Source organism: Chiloscyllium plagiosum, unplaced genomic scaffold (assembly GCF_037043375.1).
Source record: "Chiloscyllium plagiosum isolate Xiang-an unplaced genomic scaffold, Cpla_swu_hap1 HiC_scaffold_29, whole genome shotgun sequence".
NCBI lineage: Eukaryota > Metazoa > Chordata > Chondrichthyes > Orectolobiformes > Hemiscylliidae > Chiloscyllium > Chiloscyllium plagiosum.
This window is the reverse complement of record NW_028270167.1, coordinates 39,093,130-39,115,904: the sequence shown is the minus strand read 5'-3', so window position 1 is coordinate 39,115,904 and position 22,775 is coordinate 39,093,130. Positions and strand designations below refer to the sequence as shown.

General features: G+C 43.0%; 1 protein-coding gene across 7 annotated transcripts in view; it reads left to right on the top strand.

Annotated features, from left to right (window-relative positions):
* The first annotated feature begins 407 nt into the window (after window positions 1-407).
* The window catches only part of fli1 (Fli-1 proto-oncogene, ETS transcription factor), a 79,644-nt gene continuing 57,276 nt past the window's right edge, over window positions 408-22,775 (top strand). The window contains exons 1-5 of one of the 7 annotated variants that reach the window (XM_043676917.2): window positions 416-736; window positions 1,403-1,486; window positions 7,417-7,622; window positions 9,004-9,158; window positions 9,592-9,795. In XM_043676917.2, coding sequence (XP_043532852.1) covers window positions 1,448-1,486; window positions 7,417-7,622; window positions 9,004-9,158; window positions 9,592-9,795 — 604 coding nt within the window. In that variant the 5' untranslated portion in view covers window positions 416-736; window positions 1,403-1,447. Of the gene's footprint in view, window positions 737-1,402; window positions 1,487-4,473; window positions 4,632-5,194; window positions 5,346-7,416; window positions 7,726-9,003; window positions 9,159-9,591; window positions 9,796-22,775 lie in introns of those variants that run through there. The other 6 variants (XM_087976499.1, XM_043676921.2, XM_043676922.2 and 3 more) reach the window with 6 other exon arrangements.

Below are 22,775 nucleotides of genomic sequence, written 5' to 3'. Positions count from 1 at the left end.
TACTGTTCAGAGAAAACTGTTTCAATATGCTGCAGCCTGGGTCGCAGTGGGGGAGGGGAGACTGACGGAATTAAAAGTTTAGGTTGTCTTTTTTTGAAAAAGGATACATGTACCTTGAATAACTTAGTTTAAAAAAAGTTGGTATTTTCTGTTTTTAGTTTTGTTACTAAAGTTAGGGCTGGCTCTGTTAAAGTTAAGCCCTTAACTTCTCATTTGCTCCCCCCCCCCCCCCCCCCATTCATTTTAAATTAAAAGTTGGAGATTTGTGTTGAAGCTGCGGAGCTGGAGCTCCACTCAGCGTCGCTTCTTGGTTTAACTCCTTTTAAAAAAACAGTAAAATTAGGAGTTTCCTACTTCTCCGGGTTTATGGTGAAAATGTAAAACGGGGTGGGGGCAGTAATTCATGGGGACGGGTTTCGAATTCAGTTTGACACAGGAGGATTTCCATTTCACAGTAGTTAATTAGAATTCATCTCAGAAATTGATCAACTAAACCATGGCTTTTCTTTTTAAAAAAATGCTCTGTTAATAATAATTCCCCGAGGCTTTGCTGAACTCGGTCTGTCTGGAGTTTTGGAGGCACACAGCCCCCACTGTACCACAGTATGGACTTTCTTGTCAAGACTTGTACACAGCCAGTATTAGGCTAGCAATGGCCCGTTAACTAGTCTGTTTCGCTGAAATACTCCTGCGCCTGAGTGAAAGAAACCCAGAGTGCTTTTAACCGGCGTAAAGGGTGAGTATGTCTATTCTAGTGTTCTTTCTAAAGAGCCTAAATCGTGAAAAAAAACTGCTGGTGAAGAATTGGGTTTTTTTTAAAAAAAACCCAGCACGGAGCCATGAACAGTTGAAGCAAACTTAAAACGTGTTCGAGAATGAGAAGAGACTGACTCTCTCCGGTTAGCGGACACATCCAAATGAATGCTGGCAGAATACAAAGGTGAAGAGGGGAAAAAAATCAGAAGGAAAAAGGGGGGGGGGGGGGGGCAAATGAGAAGTTAAGGAGAGAACAGATGGGCGTGGAGGAAATTAGAGAGAAAGAGTGGTGAACAAAATTAACCCTGCAACAGATATACCGGGAAGGGAGGGAGCCTGGGGGACAGAGACAGTATCTGGAGGATAGATAGATAGACAGACTCACTAATGTAATACGCATTTGAAGAAGCAGTATTTAAACATTTCCTGAGAATCATCACTTGTAGGTGTGTCTGTGACGGATTGGGGGTAAAGTGATGTCCTATCTGAGTGATTTGGAATGCATTTTATGTCCGCTGTGTGCGGTTCAACATGGCCCGGCAGTCGACAGGAAATGTAGAGGGGTCAAGGTGTGGTGGCCTGGGTGAAAGGGGCACTAGCAAAACCCGCCTGCTGTATTCCTTCTCAAATGTGAGACTCCTTTTAGGACGTGGATCCAACCGGAGCGGGAGAGAGGGCAGCTTGAAGGAAGATGTTTCAGACTGTTCCGGACACCTCGTCTTACGTAAAGGTAAGAATGAGACAGCAGCGTTCCTGAAACGGCCTGAACTTCAAACCATTTAACATTGTTTTGTTGGAAGGAAGAATCGAAGAAAAAAAGGGAGCACCCTGGAAAATATTGTTGAAATTGTTCCTTCAGCTGTGTCTGAATTTCCACCTGTTTAACAGCAATAACCCTGTACAATTTCAGAGTGGTTTGCAATTTCAGAAACTGACTGAATCTGAAAAGCAAGACCCTGCCTGTTATTTAGTTAAATACGGGGGCGACTTTCAGTCCTTATCACTCACAATATCTTTGCTTATGTGATCCTTGCCGTTGTGATATCACTTGCTGGGAAAGCTACCCTCATCCCCAGGTATGGTGTAACTTCGAAAATGCTGGAATTGATTTAAAGAAAGATAGAATTGAACATTCTGACTAACAGAAATGTAATATTCCAAACTTCAAGTTCAATGGCGGATAGGAATTTGAAAGGAAAACGAATTTCTTATAACTTTATTTTGCACAGATTGATATTGCCTGGCAGCCCCACTTCAGGCCCAGTCACAGCATGTGTGAAATCAAATTAAGTAGACAGTCTACATAAATGAGTTTTGAATTGAGTATTCAACTCAGGAATGTGTTTAACGTGGATATGGACTGACTTTAAATCCGCTTCGGAAGTGCTGTAGTTGCTGCAAAGATTAGGAGAAAGGGGGTTTCAGCCATAGAGTAAGGCCCGCTCTGTGGTTTCTACAGTCACATGGCCGACGTCCCAAGCGTTTGTCTATAGATCGTATCTGGCCAATTCCAAACTGAACTATTCTTCCCTTCATCCTTTACTCCCTTCTTTTTGGGCAATCCATTTCTTCAGAGTCAGACCTTTTAGAAACGAGGAACTTTCCCCCTCCTGCACACCGCCCCCCTTGAGTCGACCAGACGGGAAAAAAATCCACCAGAGGTTAAAACAGCAGTGAAATAAATCATCTCGACTGAGAATAAGAATATTTGTAGCGTCCAATTCGTTAATGTAATTCGATCACCTGCATCTAATGCAGACACCTTGCAGTTTTTAAATATATATATATATCAATTTCATACAAGGTAAATATCTGCGGTAATTGAAGAAGTTTGTGTATTATTTTTAAGGTGAAAAACACGCAGTTGCAGTTGTGCAAGGGCCTGGGTCTATTCATTTCAGGTAGTGTTAACTGCTCACGATCAAAAGGAGAAGCTTTGACACCGAAGCTTAAGACGCACCTCGGTCCTATTAAAGAAGACCTTTCGAAAACATTGATGTCTCTGATATTCTGTGGCGTTATTAAATAGTGCAGTATGTAGACCTCGGGCTTGTACCTAACGCCCTTGAAATAGCATATTTTTTCACCCAGTCATAACGTTTGTGTTACTTCACAAAGGCTGGTTTTCAGACAGTCTCCAACCAAGGCGGAGAGGTCTGTGAACGTGGAACAATTCTCACTCTGTTCCTTGCTCTCTCACTTCCAGAGTTCAACCAAAGCTCACCAAGTGAGCAAGACTCCGCGAGAAAACGCCGTCCCCTTCTTTTTCCACGGGGCTGACATGGGGTAATGATCGGCCCTTTTATGACGATGCTCAGAACGAGACATCGATCTAATTGCAATCCCCAACATCTATTACTTTAGAAAGATAGCCATGTACAATATCAATGTTTAAACACTCAGACAAACCCCAAATCAGGCCAACAAGAAAGACTTTGCAGTTATATTATGTTTCATTCAAGCGCATCCAGGTCCTGGTTGCAGACTTGTTTTGCTAAGGTCAGCGGAGACTAGAAATTCTCCAATAAAAATAAATCTCAAATTAATTATGGCCTGGAGCAACGGCTCAGACAGTTTGCTTGTGTGTTCAGAGTTGCAGATACACCTCCCCGCCCTCCCACCCACTCCCCCAACATTTCGTAGGACCATTGTAATTGTGGGAATTTGCCCCTACCATTCCAAGGCTAAGTCAATAGGTTCGTTTTATTTGAATGTCTGAAATTGTCGTCATCTTCGCCCCTCCCGCCGCAAAGAAAAGTGAAATGAGATATTAAAGCTCACCGCCAGAGCTGCCTCATAAATTATGGGGGGGGGGGGGGGGGATCTTGTTGGTGGTTTGAACACGTTCTCCCCAGGCAATTTTCGTTTTGCTTTTAAATCCTTGAAAAAAGTGAAATACCAGGGACAACCTGAGAATCTGTTCTCCATTGTAAACAAACGTTGGGGTCTGTTCACTCGGCCTTCTGTTGCCCCCCCCCCCCCCCCACTCCCCAGCCCCGGTGACTGCATGGCCCAGGACTCGTCATTCTCGGGATTGAGGGATACAGCGACAGTGGGCTATAGCTGAAGCCGGGTAGGGAGAGGGCTATGCCGGGGGAGGGGGGGGGGGGGGGGGGTGCGAATGGGGCCCAGTGTACGGCCTCACGGGCGAGGGGGGAGAGAGCAGGAGGACAGGGACTCAACAGCTGACTTTCTGAAGAACATTCCGCCGCTGATCAGGGATGAGAATCTCCGTTACCTGCAAAGAAAGGCGCATTCATTAGTGAGCTGCAGCAACTCTGCAGAAGCAAGCCTTGGCATGGCCAGCACACCAATGTGAAGTGTATTTTTTTTTCTCTCTCTCTCTTTAAAATATTCTATTACTCTTATTGCAAACCGCCAGCCTCTTCCCCTCTCTCATTGACTCGCACTGAATAAATCCCACACTTAGACGTCCAGGTTGGAGACACGTTTAAAGTAACTGATTACTGTGAACCGGGGTTTTAGGAGACGGAGAGTTTTCCGCTAGAGACAGAGGGAAAGTGAAACTGCATACATCCAGGAGCGAGACCTGCAATTAGCGCTGAAAATAGCCCTCTCCCGATTGGTCAGTGCCTCACTGCGATCCGCTCAGGTTGGGATCTGCAGTTCCAGTGAAATGCTGCCTGGATTGATGAGAATCATTTCAGAGGCGGGGGGAATGGAGGGGGTGGGGGAGAGAGAGAGAGAGGACTGCGAGCTAAATTCGCCAAGTTAATCAAGACCGAACAATCGGATAAGGCAACTGAAGACTTGTAACGCGTTTTAATACAAAGCAAGAGCGAGACGTCTGGACTTGAAGGGCAGATTCCAAATAAATACATTTAAATAAAGTTTTTAAAAATTCACCTGAGCAGGTAAACCATTCATTCTGAATTATGCTGAGTACAATAAGACGTTCCTAAGCGTGTATTTTAAGTGCAGATGTAACAGTAATCCGCTGGGAGAATTGCTTAGCTTGGTGACTGGTTACCGGTAACTTTTCAAGGGGTTTGGGGAAAGGCTGTTGGCTGCTCGAGATGATGCTGTGGGGGGCCAGGATTGTTTCGTCTGACCTTCGTAAATAAATACATGTCAAAGTCTTCCTTAAATAGGGCGTAAGGGGATGGAGATAATCTGCCGATGGTACTCATCCAAGGGTAGCGTACGATTGCTAACTGACTCTGTAGCCAGTTGTAAACATAAGCGTTAGTGGTTTTATTTTACTCTGAAGTAACTGTGAATGTGTGTGTGTGTGTGTCTGAGGGTGAGGGGCGAACAGGAAAACGCATTGGAACCACGGAAAAGAGAAACGACTATTGTTTCTGTGTTTTTTTTTCTCTCCCTTATCTTGACGGCCAAAATATCCTGCTTTCAAAAAAAAATGTGTAATGAGCCCCCACCATTGGTTCAGCAGCTTCCTCCCGGGCGGCTGACTTCACTTCCCAGAATTGCCAATCTTTCATCCGGTTACCTCGCCTGTCCGAGTAAGAATTGTGGTTGTAATTACCTCCTGACCGTGTCATGTTTGCGATATTGTTCCGATTTGTGGAAAAGGGAAGAAATCGGGGGAAATGGACGGCACTATTAAGGTAAAGGGAAGGGGGTTGGGGCTCTGGGCTGGCTTGAAGAGCCTCCTGTCCTCGGGATGTTTTGTTTCTCGCTTTTCCTTCGGGGTGACGCCACTTTTTTTTTTCTTCACCTCATCCCCCCACCACCACCCCCGCCTCCCCGCCTCCCCTCTCCAACTGCCCCCACCCCAAGTTTCCAGCCCACCAACAGCAGCGCCATTCCGTCAGATTGTCTATCTCCTTTGGAAATGTCTTTTTCTTGGCCTGGGATATGGCAGAGGCAGAGGATTGTGGAGGGGTCACTGTGCTCAGTCCTGCAGGAGCTGTGAACATTTGCTTCTCGATTTGCGCCCGGGGCGGAGAGCTGGCTATCATTCACCCTGGGTTAGACCAGGAGAGTGAGGGGCTGCTCTCATTACAGAGGGGGGGGGGGGGGGGGACCTGCCACCGACCACGACCAACTGCGCAACGCCGGGTGGCACAGCGCCCAGCGGCTCTGAAGACCAATGCCAACCCCTACCCTCAGACGCGCGGAGACTGTGCCTTGGAGTGTCCAGTGTGACCAGCGATGTGTCCCCCTGAGGGAGAGCGGCCGCGCTGCGTGTGCGCGCCGCCCGCAGCTCATTGCTGCTCGGTCCGAAAAGAGACTTGCTGTCCCCGGGGCAGAGGGAGAGCCAATAAATAGGACTAGGCAGGAGGACCCCCCTTTCAAATCCAGTGTTACAGAGTGGCGAACGCTCAAGCGGAGAGAGAGAGAAGGGTGAGCGCTCCTCAGGGTCTTGCAACAAACAGTTTCAAGTGAAGGCTTGATTGATTCATAACTGAACTGTAGGTTCCTCAGCAAACCCCCTCCCTTATCGACCCAGCATACATTTCCGTTCTTTACACCCCTGTTTCCTGACAGATTTCCTTTTTCCTTAACACAATAAAGATGGAAAACTATCTGCTCTCCTCCCGCACTCCCTCTGATTTATGTTCACTTTGTCGGTGTTTATTTCGTGTTTCTCTCTCTCTCTCTCTCTCTCTCTGCCGTGCTAATTCTGAGCTGGAGCAGGGTTAGGCGCCTCTCTCCACTCCCTCCCCGCTCTGGCTCTACCCCTTTAGCCGAGCTCACAGAAGTTTGGTTTTGGCTTGGGTTTCTGAGCATTGGCAAGTGCAGAGTCACTGAGCAGACAAGCCTGCAGCAACACAGACAGTATGGGGAAAATACTTGCCAATGTCCTAGATTAGTCCGGGCCGCGGCGGATAGGAACTGCTCACTCCTATGTCAAACCGCTCGCGAACCTCTAGTAACCTTCCCGATCTGCTTCAGACTTTGCCTTAGTTTTGCTACACCCTTTGAATGCAAGATTGACACTCGCCAATGCTATAGCATTTTCTCTGTAACCTGTAGACATCCCGGTCACTTCCAGAGATGGATCGGGAGGTACCAGACTAGGGTTTCCAGCTCCTGGGGGACAGTATGTCCGAATATATTTGACATTCCTGTCCTTTCAGTTTTCATTGAGATAATATGGTTATTGGAAGTGCTCAGTTAATAAATGTTCCGTTAAAATTTGCTGAAAAAAGGCATTTGTTCGTACGTTTTACGTCTGTTATTGGGCAAGGCAATTCTCAAACATACCAATTGGTATTTCTTACGAATTGCCCTGATGGGCGCAAGCTTCGCCATAAGCTATCCTTTTCAGCAAACCCTGGGTTCCAAACGGTTATGGGTGTTTTGTTCACGGCCTGAGTTCTTAATGATGATTCTGCGACACCCATAAAAACGCACATTCACGTCGGCTCATCGGGATGTACACATTTATAACGTATCAGATAGTCCATTGTGTGGAGATGGATTTAAAACTGATGTGCAGGATATTGATGAACATTTTCTGAAGTGATTGCATTCTCATTGTTGAGGTTGAGGCCATTTTCAATAATTAATCTGTTGTCACAATCACATAACGGAGAGGGGGCGCTCTATCATGGTTGGATTGCCCCCTGAATCTCTGCCTCATGTTGGAGGGTTCACTATCTCGAGTTGGGATTACTGTCTGTACCTGCAACTTTCTGACCGTATGCCCTCTGATCTTTCTGCTGTTTTCAGGAAGCCCTGTCGGTTGTGAGTGACGATCAGTCCCTGTTTGACACCTCGTACGTGGCTGCACATCTCCCCAAAGCGGATATGACGGCTTCAGCTGCAGCCGACTATGGACAAACGCACAAAATCAATCCCTTGCCTCAACAAGAATGGATCAACCAGCCCGTCAGGGTTCATATCAAGAGGGAATACGACCATATTAACGGGTCCAGGTAACATCGGATCAGACAGCCTTTTCCAACAAAAGCAGATCCCACAGGCAGAGCGGGGCCATCAAACTGTCCATCTCCTGAATTCATCTCCACTCAACATGTGGTAATGTCCCACTGCCTCATTCGCCCAATATCATTTCTTAAGTACACACCACCCAAGAGTGTTTGTGTCAACTAAGCATACACTCACATGAAATTTACTTCAATTTGTAACAGAAAATTGCGTATGAATTCTCCCATTGTATTTCTAACAAGCTTGCACATAATATGTTTGCATGTGATTACATATTTATTGAGGAGAACAAACTCTACTAGACTTACAACCGGATCCGTACAGTCCCCAGCTGTGTGGCGTGATTCTGTTGGGAGGGCTGTGGGATTGGATTATGATCTGCTCATTGGGCTCCCAAAGAGACGGGTCGCTTCTCCGTCAGTAAACATAGAGGGCCTTGCGAGAAAACAAAACAGCAAGGCTAAGATGTCACCGCATCTTAACTTCTGTGTAAAATGCGTCATTTATTGCGGGGATTAGTCCATCTCTCGCTCTCTTGAAAAGCTTAGGGTGGGCCTTTCACACAACTGAGTGGATTTTTCAGCCACTTTCCAGATCGAGAGACACACGGAGACCAAACCGGGTGAGGAGAACCGGATGGCAGTGAGCCCGTTGGGTTTCCATGCGCGTCTCGATCTGTAAACTGGTCCAAAACTTTCGTCAGCTTTTATTGATTCCAGATCTTTTAGAAAATGAAATTCAAATCCTCAAATTGCAATGGGCAATTTGAACACACGTTCTCTAGATTCCTAGCCCAGTAATATAAACAGTCCCTACATTACTGTGTCCCGCCTCTGTAGGGCTGCACTCAGACATGTTAAAATCTCTGCCACATCTTGTCTCTTTTTGCTCTTTATTCCTCACTTTGCCTCCCTTCTCTTTGTCATCAGTCTCTGTTGAGCATTGGGTTACGTGCATGGGCCTGTGAAGTTGATTTTTTTTAGCCGAATACAACCAGTTTTTCATTTGGGTGATTGGAGTGGTGGGGGGGGGGGGGAGCATGAAAATTAAACGAAATCGATCCTTAGGAAATTTCATTCACATCTAACGCATGCAGGAAATCTTGCCCGTTTTCCTCTTATCGATGTATTATATTCATTTAAACAATGGGATAATCTACTGTTGACCGCTGTGTGCACACACAGATGTAATTAAAGTGAGTCACAAACCCTGGGAACAACTGCCCACGTTTTCAGAGGAAGTTCGTTCAGGGCGCTTGGTTGTACAGCGACCTGAGGATGTGAACGAATACGGAGAGCGAACTGCGGCACCTGTGTCGCTTTGTACCTTCCTGGCTCTGACATCTGTTTCCTTCTTCATCCCTGACAGGGACTCACCTGTAGACTGCAGCGTGGCCAAGTGCAATAAGCTGGTCAGTGGCACCGACACCAACCCCATGAGTTACGGTAATTACATGGACGAGAAGAACGGGCCACCGCCGCCTAACATGACCACCAACGAGCGGAGAGTGATCGTGCCGGCAGGTAACTACAGGGAAGGTAGCAAAGGTAGTCTCTCAGGCCAGATGGAGGCCTTCCCATCAATGGAGGTCTCTCAGAAGCTCCCTGCCCCCCTCCCCACCTTGCTCCCCTCCCCCCGCGTGCCCCCGTCTCAGTTTTGCTTTAATTACACCAAGGTGAAATATCAGTGATAAGACTCGACCACATCTCTATAGCTCACTGATTTTGATCCAATTATGCACTCAATTTCCATTACCAGAAATTAGCCGACTGGCTCGCATACATCTGGATTGAGTCAAGCGGCTGGTGGGAGCTAAGCTTCAGTATTAACTGCGTACAGAATCGGCACTGTCCCTTTAACGAGAACAACGTGTGGATTGGAGAGTTTAGTGTTGTGCAGTCGGTGCGGTTTGTGCAGGATTCTGGATGAGTTCTTTAAATGGCTGGTGTTTCGCAGATCCGACTCTTTGGAGCCAGGAACACGTCAGACAGTGGCTGGAGTGGGCCATCAAGGAATACGGGCTTTTGGAGATCGACACGGCCCTCTTTCACAACACGGACGGCAAGGAGCTCTGTAAAATGAACAAGGAAGACTTTCTCCGCCTGACCTCCCTCTACAATGCTGAAGTCCTGCTCTCACACCTAAATTACCTCAGGGAAAGTAAGTGTGGTTCCAGCTCTCACCATCAGCCTAACTAGAAGTGTCAGTGAGTCAGTGCTGCTTGTGTCGGTGTTATGAGTATCAAGATCCTACTGAAAGTGGTGGTAACTTATCCTGGATCTCATCAGTTGCAGTCAGAGTGTAATCGAGCAAGTCTTTTGTTGCCAATAGTTTACAAAATGATTGTATTCAACGAATTAGAAAGAAGGAAGCATTTCACGGACACGTCTTGTGTGGGCTCGTTCTGAAATGTCTGTAGCTTTCAAATGTGATGTTTTGCTAATGTCAGTACACGTTGCAAAATGTATTGAAGCTCGTGTCTGTGGATAAACCAATGGGTTTCGGTCTCATTCAGAAATTGAATCCTGGGATTATTGGACACTGTGGCGGCAGGGGGTACTATATATTTATTTCTTGGCCGTAAACCTGGATGCGTTTTTGTTCAAGACCAGGTGTGGGGTTCCAGTTACATCCAGTTTCATTGTTGCAATTTTTAAAATACGCAGCTTTTTATTTCCATCTGATTTATGAGGAACAGGGAGAAATTGATTACAACAACCGCTGGACTGTTAGATTTCTGTTCCAATAAGATAAACTAAAACAGCGCGGGCAAGAATTTCAGAAGTGCCGTTTATTTCTAAGGTGTCGCCGCTGTTAGCATGTGCGTTACACCCAGAGTAAGTTGATGCATATAATGATAAATGTCTATTATAAAACTGGCAATTTCTTTCAGTTAAATGCGATATCACAATTATAATTAGACGACTGGATTAGGGAATAACTTGATTCGTTATCCCGAGTCTTTGCAGACCCTTTTTCTGTAATAAACACGCCTCTCAAAGTCAGTCTCTTCCCGCTTACAGAGACCGTTCTGCCCATCGATTCTCCTTGCGGTTCAACTTGCTGACGGCTGACCCCTTATCTCGACACCCCACTTCCGTTCTCTCCCCATCCACCCCTACCGTGTAAAAAGACTTTTTATCCATTACTTAAGATGCCGAAATATCGAATATTGTATACTGTTTCTAGAAGTAAAGGATGTGGGTGGGGAGTAGTGCAAGCTCAGATTGCCCGGCAGTACCATTTGATTTGATTTATTAGTGTCACATGGACCTAGGTAACAGTGAAAAGGTGTTGTTTGGGTGCAGTACAGGCAGATCGTGTCATACAAAGTGCATCAGGGTAACGGAACAGAGCGAACATTTCCCGGTTCAACGCCTCAAGTTGGTTTCAGTAAATCGGAACTGTGTCAAGACAGCAGTCTCGGGGCGATTAGCAAATGAATTGGTTCCGTAATCTTTTGAGCGAACTGGCTGCAAGGATTTTGAAAACGCGGCTGATTTCAGTGTGGCTGGTGCTTTCTGCAAAGAATCGAACTCGAACAAAAGGGGCAGTTGTCCGGAGGTTGGTTTCAGTGGAGTTGGAACTGGCATTCATGGAATGAAAAGGGGGCAGGTTAGATTAGCTTCGATATTCTCGAGCTCCATCGTATGTATGTTATATATATATAATACATAATATGTATATATACATAAAATCCTGCTTGATTTTAGTTGGGCCTTCACTAGTCACTCTGGCTGCCCACTCTCTCCGTGCTGTAACTCCCTGGCCCACACAGTATAAGGTTATTGCCGACATGTGGTTAGTGTGTGAGCGCAGTGGGGCGTCATTCTGACCTGTACAATTCGATCCCAATGGATCTCACTCCATTTGTTGAGTTCGGGATGTTCTGGGGCTGAATCCACCTGAGCTTAAAACTCGACTTTTGAGTTTTGAAACGAGCACCACCAAAGGGAGAACCGATTCAACTCCAGGTGTGGAATATTCCTGTAAAGAGTGGGTTCCATTGTTGGTTCTGGCCGGATGGCACCCTCCCTGTGTGGGAGAGAGATGACCCAGCATTGCTGACTGAGGTTGCGAGTCGGCCGCTTGCTTAAAGGCATCTTGGGTCCGATTGTCCTGTAAAAGACTGTGCAGCGTCAGCTTGTTCTCCATATCAGACCGTGGAAACTTTATAACGATTAGCTTTGCGGGCTGGGGCTTTCTAATCGAACCGCAGCCCGTGATGTTGGGAATCGACATCACCTGAGGGCAGCCGGGTTGGAGATTCGTAAACCTTCCGTTCCTGTTCAGAAGAACTCTGAGCTGAACCGCTCTGCAGCGAGGCCTCCGCACTGAGGTTTGCCCCTGAGTCAATATCCCGTCCTTCTCAAGGTCTCTATAACGTTTGAAAACAAAACGTTTTTGGAGCTTTGGGATGTTTAAGATGTGAAATGTCTCTGACAAAATGGCTTGCCACGTAACTCCGGTTGCACGATGGCCCCCTTTAATATCACACTGGGGCAAGAGACAAGGGAGCAGAGATTAACGCCCGAATAATCGTAGGCATTTTCAAACTAAACCCAGATTTACTGAAATGCGTTTGGATTTTATTAACTGTTTAACCAGCGGACGAGGCAATTTTTTGGTTTAAGAAGGTTAATAAAACTACAAAACTTCCTTTCCCTATCCTCCTCCCCGCTCCAACACACAGAGCTATCAAACATACACAAGCAGGGAAACACCATTTATAATTGTACAAATTCGCACATGAACGCGCACTCTCATGGCGTTGATTAATCCCATTAAAGCGGCATTTAACATCTATCCCAATGAAATCTTCGAAATTATTGCAGAGGTTAAGGACAGAATGACATCGTAAATCCGTACAAAACCTTGCAAAATGTTAAACCAACATAAAACAACGATTTGAACCGCTTTACAAATATGATTCAAATATTCAGACGAACATTCAATGTCAGAAATTTGTTCCTAATTGTAACCCACGTTACAGACTCTCGGTTAGCTGACTGCATATAATTTAATCGATGCATCAGATTATTTGTAAAATTCCCAGTTCCTGTTTCCCTGCACGATGTTTTAACCTTATTCTGGCTGCTTAAACAAAACTTGGCGTCTTCTGTCCTGCTCCCGTAGCAGATTTCATTGCAATTTTAAGTGTAATATGAAATTTATTAATCTGAGAAATACTGAGAACCCCCCAGCTTTGCCGCCCTGTCTATCTTTGCAAAATATGGACTGGGATAATGTGCTGTGAACGGCAGGGAAGCAGAGGAGACAAGAGGAATGGGTGGGAAGGAAAATAATAAAGTAATAACAGGATTTCACTGAGGCTTTCAGGGTCACGGTCTGTTTCGGGCTTTTACTCCGGCCTTCTAGCTGAACATGAATGAGGGGGATAAAGGTTGCATAACAGAGTTGCAGCCTGCACGCACACACAGGGGATGCTGCCTGCGTTGTACGGAAACGATCTCACATATACAGTCCACATATTCTTCTTAAGCACTGCCTGTGCCTCAAACAGTTACAGGTCCACACTAACACTCCTTAACTCCAGTCTTTGGTTCTATTAATAAATGAAAGGCTGCTGTTTCTGCCAAACTGTGTCTCAGGTGTCCCAGTGTATAAGCGACTTTAAGTGAGACCAGCTGCTTACCCTCTCCTTTGTATTCACTGTAAAGGTAACTGTGTTTGGCGTTATTACTGGTGCCCCACGTTGGCTAAAGGCATTGACTCACGTCGATCCCTGAGGCAGAGTATTCATAAATTACAATGAAATCCCGTGCTTTTCGGGATTAAATATTTGCTGAAATGATACTTGATCTGAGGGTGAGAATTTGGCCTTTAATCCATGCAATTTCCTAATATATAAATAAAACAAAGTACTGCTCACACTGGAGATCTGAATCCCAAAACAGAAATAGCTGGAAAACCTTTCCAGTTCGAGCAGTATTGGTGGAGAGAGAGAGAAAAAAGTTAACATTTGGAGTCCAGTGACTCTTCTTCAGAATTGATAGCAGCTGGATGAGGTTGGTATTCATATTGATGATGGTGATGGGTAGGGAAGGGGGTGAGTAGAATACATGGAGACGGTGCCCACAGGAGAAAATGAGGAGAGGCAAACAAAGGGGTTGCTGGTGATAAACTGGGAGGGAGGGAAACACTGAATGGGTGCCAATGAGAATGTGGGTGGTTGGAAATGGGTTAGTTCTGCTGGAACCATCCCCCCCACCCCCCCACCCCCCCCCCCCCCCCCACCCACCCCCTTTCGGAATGGGACCCACAGCAATGAGGGAAAGGCAATGAATAGAGTGCAGAGTGTGCACGTTCAGAAATTGTTAAATTCAATATTGAGTTCTGAAAATTGTAAGATACCTAAGTGAAAAATTAACTGTTGTTCCTCCAGCTCATGTTGAGCTTTGCTGGAGCACTCCATTTATCTGGAGAAGCTCAATAGGTCTGGCAACATCTGTGAAGAGAAATCAGAGTTAATACTTCAGGTCTGATGATCCTTCCTTAATTCTGATCTCACATCACAGATGCTACCAGACTTACAGAACTTTTCCAGCAATTTCTGCTTTTGTTTCTGATTTACAGCATCTGCAGTTATAGAGACATAGAGATATACAGCATGAGAACAGACCCTTCGGTCCAATTCACCCATGCCAGCCAGGTATCCTAAATAAATCTAGTCCCATTTACCATCATTTGACCCATATCCCTCTAAATCATCCTATTCATATACCCATCCACTTCCTCTGACAGCTCATGCCATACACACACCTCCCTCTGCATGGAAGAAGTTACTCCTTAGGTCTCTTTTTCCCTCTCACATTAAGCATTTGCTGTCTAGGTTGGACTCCCCCACCCTGGGGAATGGACCTCCTTTGGTTTTCACTCCATTTATGATAAATCTCTTGACTTATCATCAGCAATCAGTTTGTTTGCCTTTGCTTTTCTCTCCCTTTCTGATTCTTTGTATTCTATTCTCTCCTTCCCTCACACCACTCCCTGTGATTAGCATAAACACCATCATTTACAGCTGCTATCAGTTCTGAAGAAGGGTCACTGCAGTAACTCTGTTTTTCTCTTGGCGGCACGGTGGCACAGTGGTTAGCACTGCTACCTCACAGCGCCAGAGACCCGGGTTCAATTCCCGACTCAGGCGACTGACTGTGTAGAGTTTGCATGTTCTCCCCGTGTCTGTGTGGGTTTGCTCCGGTTTCCTCCCACAGTCCAAAGATGTGCCGGTCAGGTGAATTGGCCATGCTACATTGCCCGTAGTGTTAGGTAAAGGGGTAAATGTGGGGGAATGGGTGGGTTGCGCTTCGGTGGGTTGATATGGACTTGTTGGGCTGAAGGGCCTGTTTCCACACTGTAAGTAATCTAATCTAATAGATGTTGTAAGACTTACTGAGGTTCTCCAATACTTATTGCTTTCATTTACAGTTGTTCCTGTGAGAAGTAGCTGGGATATGGTGTTAGGTTTCAGTTTACAGGTATTTAATATGATTGCAAATGGATGAACCTCTCTGTTTAATCCCAGATTACTTCCCTGATAAACCCTAAAGTCTCCACGGGTCTTCTGGGACAATTCCTTTTCAACTGCGTTCCCTAACCTGAAGGCTCTTTACCCTTACATCACAAAAAGGCTCAGCGAATATCATACTATCATCAATAGTTTCCATTGTAGTATGAAATATTTAAGTAAAATTCATTACTGTATAATCATACACTTATGAGAAGATCTAAGGTAAAAACACTGGGCCAGCCAATTCCTTAGGGTTCCAAGTAGGAGCTCTACTCAATAGAAAGAGCGTATTCCCTTTAAAACATAAAAAAAAAGCTCAGAAGAAAGAGGTTAATTCAGCAGGCCAGGATCATAACTTTTCACATCTGGTGCTGTTAACAATATTATTCTGCTTGTTTTTATTGAAAGTGTAATACAACAGAGGCTACTGTTTGGTTGGTTGATTTAATTTAAAGTGGTAGAGATTTTATAAAATTATTTTAATCAAAAAGTTAGGTATGGTATTGTTCAATTCAAAATGCGTCATAGAAGTATGTGGAATATTGAACCACAGAAATATGTCATTGAGGCAAAGCAGATCTGAGCCAAAGGTTTTGCTGCACAGCTGCTTCTTCCACTTCACCTCACCCTGACATCATATCCTTATATTTCATTTAGCTCTCATGAATTTCCTTAGTTCCTCCTTGCCATCACCAGGAAATGTTTTTGTTTACCTGGACATGATGTTCTTGCGATAAATATAACATGGTTATTGGGTGCTCCTTTCTCTCCCACAGAAAGACCTGCTTCTCTCAGTAAATTCTTATCCTCTAAACTGATGGCAGCTCCCAACCTCAAATCCATTTTGGAATGAAACTTATTACCGCCCGCACACTACAGCTCTTCCACAACTCCTCCTCACTTCAGCCATGCCAAATTTCCCTGGTAGTTGTTGACTCACATACTGTTTTAGATCCATTTTCAAAATCTGACAGAAAATATCCCAAAATCCTTTGGCTTTGACTCTCTCATGTACTTATCCTTCTAAGTCCACATATAGTTTAACACACAGTATAGTTCATTCATACTTCCATATTAGAAATATTTCAAATTATTAAATGAAGTGTAGATCAATACTCACACACCCATTGATTTTTTAGTACAAGGCATTATTGGGCGACAAATATTTATTGTAAGAGTATATAATACCTTATAAATTGCCACTGAATAAAGGAATTCCTACAATGTGGAGGCAGGTCATTCAGCTCATTGAGTCCACATTGACTCTCCGATAAGCATCCCACCCAGACCCATCCTCTACCATATCCCTGTAAGCCTGCATTTTTTCCATGGCCAATTCACCTAACATGCACATCTTTGGAAGAAAAGTATATAATTGATAAAGGAATGTCATGGTCATGAGGGCAACAAGAAAGTAGATTTCATTGTTTCAATGAGCTACTGAGGGCATGATGGTCTGAATGGTCTTTTCACATGCTGGCATGTACATTGTGATTTTTGTGTTATTGGTCAGTGAATATTTTGTTCCTTAAGTGTTAAAACCTTTTGTCTTTTTAAATAATTATTTCCCCACTTTGTTATTCATCATCACATTCCATTTTGCCTCCATTACGTTGCAAGTGAAAAAAAGGCAACCTTATTCTCTTAAAATAAATTCTTCAACAAATGATTACCAAGATGTGTCAATACTATTCCATTTTATAGACTGCAAACTAACATAGAAAAGATAATGAACATGTTGAAAGTTGACAGAATATGAAATTAAAATGCTATTTTTCAATCCCACTTTTCAATTGAAACAATAAATTCCCAATTTGAGGCTGATGCTGTCTAACCAAAAATCTTACTATACAATTCCAAGTAGCTAAGGTATGGCTCCATGAACACAGCCATTATAAACTAGGCCTCTGACCTGTCACCAGCCATGAACCTCCATACTTCATTCTATCTGGTATCACTTTCATCACTTTGTCACTTGGTCTCAAATCTACTCACCAGCTTGCATTTATTGAATCCATTCTCCTCTCCATATAAAATTCACTTTAGTCCACTCAGTGGTTCAGAGGAGGTTTATCACACTGATTCCAGGAAAGAATCGGTTGTCTTCTGAGGATAAGGTGGACAGGCTTGTCATATTTAGGCTTGTTCCTGAAGTTTAGAAGAATGAGGAGGGAGTTGTTTGAAGTGTGTAAAATTCTGAATGGTCTTAAGAAAGTGAATATGGAAAGGATGTTTGTTTTCTTCTAGGTTAGTACAGAAAGAGTTTTAAAATTAAGGATTGTCCTTTTGGACAAAGGCAAGAAGCTTTTCTCTCAGAAGGCTGTATGATTCTGAAACTCTCTGTCTCAGATGATGGTGGAAGTGGAGTCATTGAATATTTTTGAGGAGTAGGTAGTTAGATTCTTGTTAAGCAAGGGAATGGGGGTTATTGGAGGTAGATTGGAATATGGAATTCGTAAAGCAAATAGACCAACCATGATGATATTAAATAATGGAGCAGGCTTGAGGGATCAAATGATCAATTCCTACTCTTATTTTATATCTTCCTATGTACTCTTGGCCTGACAGTCCCCTTCTATTGACCATTTTGTGGTTGAACTTTGAGCTATTCAATGGTCTTAACTCTCTGCTGTTCATGGCTGCAACATGAGATTGTTGAAAAGAAACACATTGGAGTGTGGATGAGACATGCAAGTTGCTTGACTAAAATGTTTGAGCGATTCAATTCCAAATTATGCAATTTAAAGAGTGGAAGAATCAGGATCAGAGCCTTTCTATAAAGTAGAAAGGATATTAAGGGTTACAAACTAAATTCTAAATACAAATCGATATGGAAACCAAACCACTAACTCAGAATATTTTAAACCATTTTGAAGCTCTGGTTCAAATTTTACAATTATTTTTCATATTACCAAAGGTCAAATTTAATTATTCGTGTTTGTATTTTCATGTTTTGTCCTGGGTTAGACTTTCAATCTGATACCTCCTCCATTGCAAACACTCCATACGTCATCTTCATGTGTCGCCCGCCTTTGCCTTTCCCTCAACTCATCTGAAATTCTCATTCATGCCTTTGTTATGTTTAGAGTTTACTATTCCAGTGTTCTGGCTAGTATCATCACTGTGTATACTACATAAACTGTATGTTATCCAAAATTCTACCTCTTGTATCTTAACTGGTGTCAAGTTCACTTTGCCCTTCACTATTGTTCTTGCTGACCTATAACTGTTGCCAGTGCAGCAACACTTAAATTTTAACATTTTCTCCTGGTTTTCAATTCCCTCTGCAGTACTGCTAGGAAGTTTTGCCATTCTGTGGATAGCACTATGCCTTTGAATTAAAGGCTATGAGTTCACCTTCTATTCCAGGACCTGTTGGGAATGGATGAAATGCTGTACTTTGGTTGAACAGGTTTTCCAACACTTGTTACTATTTTTTCTGAAATTATCAGACTGCTTGGCCACCATCCAGAACTGGATAAACATAAATTTCCTTCAGTAAAACACTAAGAAAATCAAAACTATTGTCTTTTCTCCATGCTACAAGCTGCTCTTTAGTCACTGACTTTATTTCTGTCCTTGACAATTTTCTGAGCCTAAACCAGACTATTAAAAACCTTCAATTTATAAATTAGCCTCTGACCACATATCCACAGCATTGCTAACACTGCATATTTTCACCTTTGTAACATCCTTACAATCCGACCTTATCAGCTTGTCAGAATCCCTCCACCATTGTTATTACTTCTGAACATGACTATCCCAGTGCAATCCTTCCACATTCTATCCTTCCTAAAATTGATATCACTCCACATTCTGCTGTCTATATTCTTACTTCCATGAAATCTCATTCACCTATCACCTCTGTGGTCACAGATTAACCAATGCCTCAACACTCTCTCCTTTGTTTCCAAATCCTTTTGTGCCTTCAACACGTTCTGTTGTGGTTATCTCCTCCAGCCTCACAGGCCTTCAAGATAGCTGTGTTCCTTTAATTCAGTCCAAAAACTCTTTACTTCTCTTTTCAACCAAGCTTTTAATAATTTGCCAAAAAATCTACAGCTGTGAATGAGTGTTATGACACACTTAAGATCATAATACATAGGAGCAGAAATTAGGCCATTCTGCCCATCAAGTCTGCGCTGCCGTTCAATCATGGCTGATAAGTTTCTCAACGCCATTGTCCCGCTTTCTCTCCATAACCCTGAATGCCCTTGATAATCAAGAACCTCTCTATCTCAGTCTTCAGTTTACTCAATGACCTGGCCTCTACAGCCTTCTGTGGCAGTGAATTACACTTAGGATCTTTTATTACATTAAGGATACTCTATAAATGGATACTATTTAAATTGTTGTTTCGAACAGAGTTTCTTAGAAAGTCTCCTGGTGTGCTTCAAAAGTCCTCTTCAAACATCCAATAAGAAGTGAACACCAAAATGTGACATCTTTTAAGCAGTCGTCTGAATTCTTTGCAATGACATGTTTATTCTTGGTCAGCTAATTGCTATTTTCAGATGTCATTAAATGAAGTGTTTTGGGAGCTGGTTCTTTAAGAAGTGTCCGTAAGCATTTCAATTATCTACCAGTCTTTTAATGAATCTCTCGGATTGGTGCTGGCTTGAATTCTTTTACAATGATGGCACAAAAGGGTCTTGCACTGAAAATAGAGTAACCCTTCATTGCAGCCCAAGGTGCCACCTCTTCCTTTTTGATTTAGCGTTATTGTCATGTGCACTCATTCCAGAAGTACCGGGGTACAGTGAAAAGTGTACAATGTCGTCACATTATGTACGAAGATAGCTAGGTGCAAAACTTAGTTTCAAGTAGTAACATAGAGAAACCAAGCTGTAAGTAAAGCATTATCATTGTTTTTGATACAAGCAGATAAATAACCAAATAAAGATTCTTTTCAACTATTGTTGTATAGAATTGATGAGTGTAGTACTGGCAGATACACTTCCTGATTTTTATTTATTGGTGCCTAAAGTATTTGGCCAAAATGGCCTTTATAATTTCTTAGTACATTGCTTATGGTTCATTGCAGGTTATGGTCCAATTCAGTGTGTGTTCTAAATGGGGACAAATATAAATCAGAGGTAGCAAGAGACTTGGGATTTATAAAGTATTTTGTTAGAGATGCTCTCAGAGATAATGCAATAAGTGTGTGTTTTTAATGCAAAAATAATAGATTAGATCGACTGGAAAGTAAATTAATATGTTCAGGAGGGCAGGGAATTCAGGGCCAGCATTACATCAGGACTGAGGCATACCTTATGAGAAAAAAAGAGAAATTGCTGGAAAATGTCAGCAGGTCTGGCAGCATCTGTGAAGAGAAATCAGAGTTAATGTTTCGGGTTGAGTTCAGAGGAACGGTCACTCGACCGGAAACCCTAATTCTGATTTCTCTTCACAGATGCTGCCAGACCTGCTGAGCTTTTCCAGAAGTTTTGTTTTTGTTTCTGATTTACAGCATCCACAATTCTTTTGGTTTTTATTCGGCATATCTTATAAGTGTATTTTTTAAAATTTAGCAAGGTCTCTGCCAACTAAATGGTACATGTCTCTACATCACCTCATGAGCTACAGGGCAGGGAAAGGGGCTGAAACAAACAAAAAGGGTCTCTGGACTGAAAATACTAACTGTGTTTTCTCTCCGCAGATGCTTTCAGACCTGTTGAGTTTCTCTAGCATTTTCTGTTTTTGTTTGTTTCAGATGGCCAACATCCACAGTTCTTACTTTTATTACGGAAGGGGCAGACTTACCCAAAGTTGCTCAGAACAACTTTCCCCCTTTTTGGTAGCCTGCTGATAGTCTACTTAGTGCACTCTACTTAGTGCATGACCACTTGGAAGCAACTTTACAAAGGATGTTTTCAAAATGTTGTGAACCGAGTGCATTCTAATGAAAAAAAAAACACAAAGCCAAATCAATAAACAGAAGGTCAGATTGATAAATAAATGAACCATGGACTTGAAAGAATTTTCTTTTCAGACATTTCGATTTTATGTATTGATTTATGAACACGTGAGTCACACTCCCCCTTCTGGTCAAATGTAGGAGTTAGATTGGAAAATCCACAACAGGGAATTCAGACTTCATGTCTTGAAGCCATTTTACCATCCACTGGGAAGTGAGTCTAGACAAACTGAATCTTCCATCTGCAGCAGGCAAGTATTCATATTTGGAACTGAAGCAGTGGGTGAGGCACATTTAATCTCTGGATTGTTCCATTCACAGATTTTAATGCTCTGTAAGTATTCCAGATACAGCCCAGCAGACTCCCTATGTTTCACCTTTACTCCATGTAGCTCACTTCAAGACAATCAGTCCAAAGTAGCATTGGTCAGTGTCTGGTTTCTTACCCGTGGTTGCTGTGTGATTTAGGTTGAAAATTAGGATGTCACAGTGAACTACATAAGAAAAATATTTTTAAAAACTGTAGTGTGTGAACAAAGAATTACACTTTAACTGAATGTATTGTCAGTTAGATTCCCAAGACCCTGAAACATTGACATCATATGAAACAAAGCCCATTCCAGCCAGAACTATAACTCTACTGCATAAATAACTCTTCATTGTGATTGTAATAGACTAACAGAAGAGTTGAATCTCGTGACTTTTGTAATAGATTCTAATCTTCCTGCAACTGAATTAACTGTAAATGATGCATCGTGGAGGTGTAATGATGTGCAGGGAACTGTGAGGATCTCAGTTTTACATGGAGTTTCTGACAGTTTTAGCCTTAGGAGTGTTTGATATATTATGGCTGTCCACTAGGGCAAGGTGATGATGAACAAAACAACATTTCTCTACAGTATAAATTCAAGAGTGGTTAGAGGAGCAAATGCGTCTGTTGACCATGTTTGGTGATTAGTTTTGTCAGTTGGATTTTGCATTAGGTGGGATCAAGCAGACCAGCTATGTTAGGTGATAGCAGAAATGATGTTTGGTTCTCTGTGTCGTGATAGTAACAGTTATTGTGATCTTTTCAGAACTTCAGTTCAGGAGAACATAGTTTTCTTTGTTTATGAAATGATGCATTTATTTTAACGTTCTTTTATTGTGGGGAAGGACATGTTAAAACATTTTGGGTGGGTATGTGTGTCTGTCATTCCTATGTGTTTATGATGAAATATTATTATGAAATAAGATAGAAATATTGAAAGCATACAAAATAAGAGCAGGAGTAGATCATGTCGCTCTTTGGGCCTGTTTTGTCATTATTAGCATCAAAGGTGAGCATCCAACTCAGTTCCCTGGTTGCCTTTTCTCCCAATATACTTTGATCCCTTTTGCCCTAAATATTATATCAAACTCATTCTTGAAAATATTCAATGTTTTGGTCCCAATGTTCTGTGGTAGAGAATTCACAGGGTCATCACTCTCAGGGTGAAGAAATTTCTCCTCAGCTCAGTTCTAAATTATCTACACCTTATCCTTAACCTGGTTCTGATTTCCTGAGTCATTGCGATCCCTCTTCCTGTGTTTACCCTGTCTAATCCTGCTAGAATGTTATATATTTATGTGAGATTATGCCTCATCCTTCTCATCTCGAATGAGTATAATCTTAACTGATCCTGTCTCTTTTCGTACGTCAGTCCTGCCATC